The 6,044-nt window shown below is 38.1% G+C and overlaps 1 protein-coding gene across 1 annotated transcript; it reads right to left on the bottom strand.

Moving 5' to 3' along the window:
• Positions 1-5,533, bottom strand: pane1 (proliferation associated nuclear element). The gene is made up of 6 exons (XM_056372051.1): positions 5,359-5,533; positions 4,168-4,244; positions 2,834-2,932; positions 2,280-2,359; positions 1,951-2,042; positions 1-426 (listed from the first exon to the last, which is right to left on the bottom strand). Exons 1-6 carry the CDS (start codon positions 5,413-5,415, stop codon positions 277-279), a joined length of 555 nt encoding a protein of 184 aa, XP_056228026.1. The 5' UTR covers positions 5,416-5,533; the 3' UTR covers positions 1-276.
• Between the last annotated feature and the right edge of the window lie 511 nt (positions 5,534-6,044).

Raw genomic sequence — 6,044 nt, 5'->3', positions numbered from 1 at the left:
CAGAGAGCTCGGTAATTGTGATTTATTATTATTTTATTTTAAAAGACACTTCAAAATGGTAGTATGGAATTAGGTTCTAGTCATAATGATGTGCACTTCAGTTAAAAAAACAAACAAATGAACCCAGCAGCTAGAAGCCCAAGCAGAAACATGTAATGTAAAATGAATAACAAAGAAATACCATACTAATCTGATTGCTATGTGTCAACAGTTGCAGTACACCACTACGAATAAATATATACATGACAAAATCAGGGATGATCACAGTCACAGGAGCTAATCAAAGCTCGGCTGGTCGATGTCTGGAGGAAGGGTGCATCGAGTCAGGTTGGACAGGTAGAGAGCAGTAGTCATGGGAACAAGACCGGCTGCCACCTTAAGGATGGTCAGCAGCCTCTCTGCAGCATTGGTCACACCATCTGGAGTCTACAGGGGAGGAACATTACACAGGACCTCTTTTAAAAAGGAACAGAAAAAACACACAGTAGAAACATTTGGTGTTAAATTGTTCCCTAACAGCAGAAACATTGGGCTACATAATCCAAAAATGCCCTAGAATAATTTACTATTGCATCACAGTCTTGTTCAGTGCTTTGCAGCAGTATATAACAACAATTTGTAATGATATAATTAAGTTAACACAACCTAGACATGCATAAGTGGCAGAAAATGGATGGATGGATTAACCAATTTAAAAAGATTAATTCATTCAAGTTCATTAAAGTGCTATTGCTGAAATCGACTAGCTTGGCATCGCCAGACCAATTTGCATTTGCAAATGGGAAAATGAAACTCTCAGTGTATTTTCGATTCGAGTGACATTATCAACAGTCGCAGACCAAAATTCAACTAGACATAACTGAATAGATGTAGGTGTAGGTGTAGCACAGGCTCGGGACAGCTGGGAAATTCAACTTTTACCAAATTCTGTCAGTAGAACGGAAAACACATCTTCCTTATCAACAAATGCAGTGAGTGCAGTTGTTTGTTCATCTTTTAGAGAAAATGTACCATCCGGTTTGGTTAATACTGTCGTGATAGATTCAGCAGGTGTCTCCACATCAGTGGCAGCCAGCTTGGTTTTTAACAAAAACGCTTCAGCAGCGCTCCTCTGTCAGTCATCGTATTTAAACCACCCCAGAGATAGATGTTTGAGACTTGCCCAATCTGTCTCAGGATGGAAGAAAATCTGTCTCTGCGAGAGTGAATACACATATCCTCGCAGATTGGTCTGGTTTCCAGGCAAAAAACAAAAACGATGACGCAATAGCTAAGTCTCAATTCAAGGGCTGCATCCTTCGAAGGTGGGTTCAAAGACCGATTGCGTCACAGCTGTGCAACAAGGCTGTCCAATTTTCATGGCTCTTTCAAATGTTTCAAATGACATGCATCCTTAGTTTTTCTATCCCATGTTTCATTGCACGCCAGTGATGAATCATTATGGAATCACTAAGTCAGAATAAGTCAGCAAATAAAACAGCGTCAAGGATAAAGAGAAAATCTTCTGTAGATGAGATGTCTCATTTCAGTTCAGCCTTCGCGGTCGACGATGGTTACAAAGGCCTCATCTTCGTAGACTGCTTCCTTTGAAGGATATGACCCCTGAATTGAGACACGGCTAATGAGCCTTCTCCTATAGCCTCTGTAGCTAGCAGTGGGGACGGTGTTCACAACAGATCTGATGGTCCTGACTCAAACTCTACAAAAACACCCCGGTCATTTGCATTTGTCAACAATCCCACTTTTAGTCTGTAGACATGTAAGGTCTCACTACATCCTGCAATAAGGAACCAAAACATTATATAGCTGACATTATTACATGAAATCAATCAATAGCTAAAACCTAGTGCGCACCCTCAAGCCACATTTCACTGCTACATGTGTTTGTCTCTGAAATTACGTCTTAAATTTAAACCATCCTCAATGTTTGTGACAAGAGTTGATGCAAACCTGATCCTCTGCAAACAGCAGGGGGCAATGGAGTGATGCAGCCAGTTTTCTGACAGCATCCAGACGCTCTGTGGGGACTGAAGCGTTACGAGCTACAAAAGACAGAAAAATATGAATATATAAGACGACAGCCAGGCGGAGAGAGACACACAGAAAAGGTCAAACTAAGACTTGGTAATTTTCCAAAATTATGAGGAAGAATAAGGTTTATAAATTCTAAAAAATGAGCCATCTTAGATCATTTTCTCTCCATTTCATCCTTGTACTGCTACTTTTTCCTCCTTCAGGATTGAAAACAAATACTTACAGGATTTAACTCATTGCCATACCATTAGTGACCATGAAGCAGACTTTTCCAAGGAAATATCCAGGGTCCAAATATTTCAGGGAAGCTTCTGCTGATCGAAAACTATCACAAAACAAAATAATTAATGTCACACTATCAATGATTATAATGCTGCAATAATTTATTCATACTTGGATATCACAGTAAACATAATATGTAGACAAAGCCATGCTACAGAAGTCAGTAGCCCTTTTCTACATAATCATGAAACAGTCTTCCAGTTTAATACCAGAGTAAACATCTGCGGATGGGTTTTAAAGTCTGTGTTGGCAACAAGATAAAAAGAGGGAAAAAAAACATGTTATGATTTGAAGACTTGCCAGAGTAATTAAGAAATACTGGATAGTTCTAGATAGCAAAGAAGTGGATGCCATGCAGTTGAGTTTCTCTAATAATTCAATCACAGATGAGCTGTGGTTAATATATATGGCTTTGCAAGAGGCTTGTTAACAGACAACACACAAGTAGAGTTCCTTTCAGGCAAACTGAATCTACAATACAGAGCAGATATTTTAGGCTAAGGATTGAGAGGGTTACCTGAGCTCTGAGGTCAGGTTGATGATGAACACCACCAGGTCTATTCTTGGACGACTCTCCTCGTTCTCCATGGGCAGAGGGAGACTCTTGGCTAGTCTCCTGAATGGTACAATAGACATGCTTGTTGTCAGGCTGAACATGGTCACTGATATGTGCCAAACAGTCTGTAATGCTATGTTGACAGCAGTTGAGATGAATGGTAGAGATGGGAAGGATACGCATGTTTACAACTTGCAAGCGTTCATGTCATTAGACAACTCAAGAAGGTTGAACGAGCTTTAAAATACTGCACATTGACAATATTACACTATACTGTATACAATGCACAGAAGGTAACTAATGCTGCTAGAGGTCTCTCATTGAAAACAATAAGAAAAGACTGAGTTTGGTGACAATATGACGCAGCGTGGGATTGTGGGAGTTGTTGTCTTCACCACCATTGCCATAATTGCAGTAAGCTTCTCCCGTTTAAGATTCCTTCAGTGTCAATCATTCAGGAGGTTTTTACCAAGAGCTGAATTATCTGCAGAAGTCTGCTCCTCTCCAAAACAAAATGGACCAGGAGATTATAACTGGTAAAAACACTGAATAGAGCAGTTTCATATTAAAAGTCAGTGTTTCCTCAATGCAACTAGGCGTCATGCAGGGTCTTTGCTTGGACTGTTTCTCTGATAGCTTAAGATCCACACATCCAATGACGAAAATCCTTCAACTGGTTAAAATACATAGTTGAAAACGACCAAGATCTAAAAAACGTATTGTAAAGATGTGTAAAAATGACCTTGATGAAAATTACAGCTTTCTTTAGGTCTGAAAATTATTGGAAACATTTGGGATAATGTAAGTACACAACTCAACAAAATATATAACATACAGTAGGTTTAGTGATTTTTAGATATTTTAATGTGGAAAAGTTACATATTATACCTTTAAGTACCAAGACGGACAGCGGATCTTTCAGCGTTTCCCGTTTGTATTTATCACTTGATGTGAACATCATTTACCAGTTGGAAACAGTTAATTACGATAACTCTAATATACAATGAACACAGTGGTGAACAGTCTGGAGTTAAAAAATTAATGCATGCAACATATGTTTGCTAATTATACAGTAGATATAAACTACAGAAAGAATGTAAAGAGACAATATGTTCACCAACTGTTGCGTTATCAAAAGTCAATCGTTACTAAATAAAAGTGGTACAGTTGTACTGGTTAAAAATAAATAATATAAAAAGAGAAATGCAGATTGTGTTTCCACTTGTGTGTCTAATGACAGTTTCCTGCGTCAGAGAGCTGACTTCAGGAGTTTAACAGGACAGAGCAATACTCACACATTCACGGTGACAGCGGTCTCCTCCACCAGAGTATCTGCTAAATTCTGCTGAAACTGCTCCTCACTTTCCACTAGCTGGAGGAGAAAACACTCAGGGTCATCACAAAACCCGATGATAACACTCTACAACATTACTCACAGCCATAACAGAAGTACAAAAGTATGCTTTTGAATCTGTTTGATGCATTTTAAAACATGACCCAACACAGTAGTCTATATTTACTCATTTACAGAGCTTCTGTACAATTCCATAGTATTTACATTGTGAGCAATCAAAATAATTTTTGATTTCATCTGACAGCATACACTTTAAATAAATATAATGTATTGATATAAATAGAAAAGTAGTCAGACATCACTTGGATCAGGTCCAAAAACACTGAAACATTGTACATACATTAACACATCAATAATGTAACACTCTGAAAGAAGCCACTTTTAAAATACATTTTCTTTTTGTCATATCTTCCATTGTTGAGTAAAATATTGAAAGCAGTACATTTGACTATCTGTTACATTGTGGTATTGGACTCCACCACCTTAATGAAAATAATACACTGTTCACACTATATGTTAATGGAGTACATTTCTTCCTGCACTCCATGATGGCAACTTTCACTGCGTGTCACACAAATGTCCAGGGTCAAAATAGATTTTTGGTCAGTTTCATACATTTTGAAATATCTCTCGATTACAACAAGATACTATTCTTCTGTGACACACACCATATGATTAGGGCAGTGGTTCCCAACTTTTTCAACATCTGACAACTTCAAATAAAGCAATACACCCAGGTTGGTAACCACTTTATCACGGAACATATTGTTTTGAACTGCTGTGTCGGGGTTAGCTTCGTGTTCAACGAACGTTTTTTAAATTTGAGTACATTATTTTGTCAGGTAGTATATACATTTAAGAGGACGGCAAGTAATATACATATGCTTTGTTTTTATAAGAGTAAAGTATCTACTCAGTCCAGAACAGTAAAATAGTTACATAACAGTTCACGGATAAGGCTAAGTATAAGGTATAAGGATAAAGCAACCCGATTTTTCCGCGTAAGTGTAATTGTAACCGTCTAAACTGAAGACTGAGCTAACCTAAGTGACTTTAAAACACAAATATTTATTCACACAGCGGTTAGGCTCTGTGGCGGTTCACAGTAAACGCTAATGAAACACTGACTCACCAAGATGTTCGCTGTGTTCAAACCAGGCAGCTTACTGAAGGGTTTCAGCAACGACATCCTGATTTAAAAAATAAAACACTTAAAACAGTCTCAGTTTCGTAAACTTCATAAACACAGTGTGGAGACTGCTCAGGCCATCTTCACTCGCGCTTCTTTTCCGAATGTGCGTCTGACGTCATGACGTACTCACTTCATGACCGGTTATCTTCTGCCACCTACAGGCTGCCACGTGTCCTGCACCTCACTGGTCATGATTTGCCCCAAGCACAGACTGTACTTTGTCCGTAAAATGCTGTTATCAACTAAGTATATGTACTGAAAGTAATGTACTTAAAATACAAATGTGAGGTATTTTTTCATGCAACCCTCTACTTCTCCTCCGAAGAAGGGGAACATTGTCCTTTTTATCCAACCGCTTCCTAGTTAGTTTACAAATAAGGATTTTTGCTTATAAAGCATTGTGATTTTTTTAATGAATGAAACTACCTGACATCTCAGTCAACTGACAGAAATTCTTTTAAAGTAATTTTTCATGCAAAGGTGCCAGAAATTTCAAGATTCCTGCTTCTAAAATGTTAGGATTTTCTGCCTGTCACGTTAATAGTTCTATTAATTAAATGTATTTTAAATTTTGAGGTTTGAACTGTTGGTTGGACAAAAGAAGGTGAAGGTGGCAGTTTGGGCTC

The sequence above is a fragment of the Seriola aureovittata genome, chromosome 3, assembly GCF_021018895.1.
Source record: "Seriola aureovittata isolate HTS-2021-v1 ecotype China chromosome 3, ASM2101889v1, whole genome shotgun sequence".
Taxonomy (NCBI): Eukaryota; Metazoa; Chordata; class Actinopteri; order Carangiformes; family Carangidae; genus Seriola; species Seriola aureovittata.
This window is presented reverse-complemented; position numbering and strand designations above follow the sequence as displayed.

Coding starts and splice junctions, on each gene's coding strand:
- pane1 (XM_056372051.1), bottom strand. CDS start 5,415: ATGTCGTTGCTGAAACCCTTCAGTAAGCTGCCTGGTTTGAACACAGCG. Junction 2,933..4,167: donor ACCGCTGTCACCGTGAATGT/GTGAGTATTGCT, acceptor TGTACCATTCAG/GAGACTAGCCAAGAGTCTCC. Junction 2,043..2,279: donor CTGCTTCATGGTCACTAATG/GTATGGCAATGA, acceptor TGTCTTTTGTAG/CTCGTAACGCTTCAGTCCCC.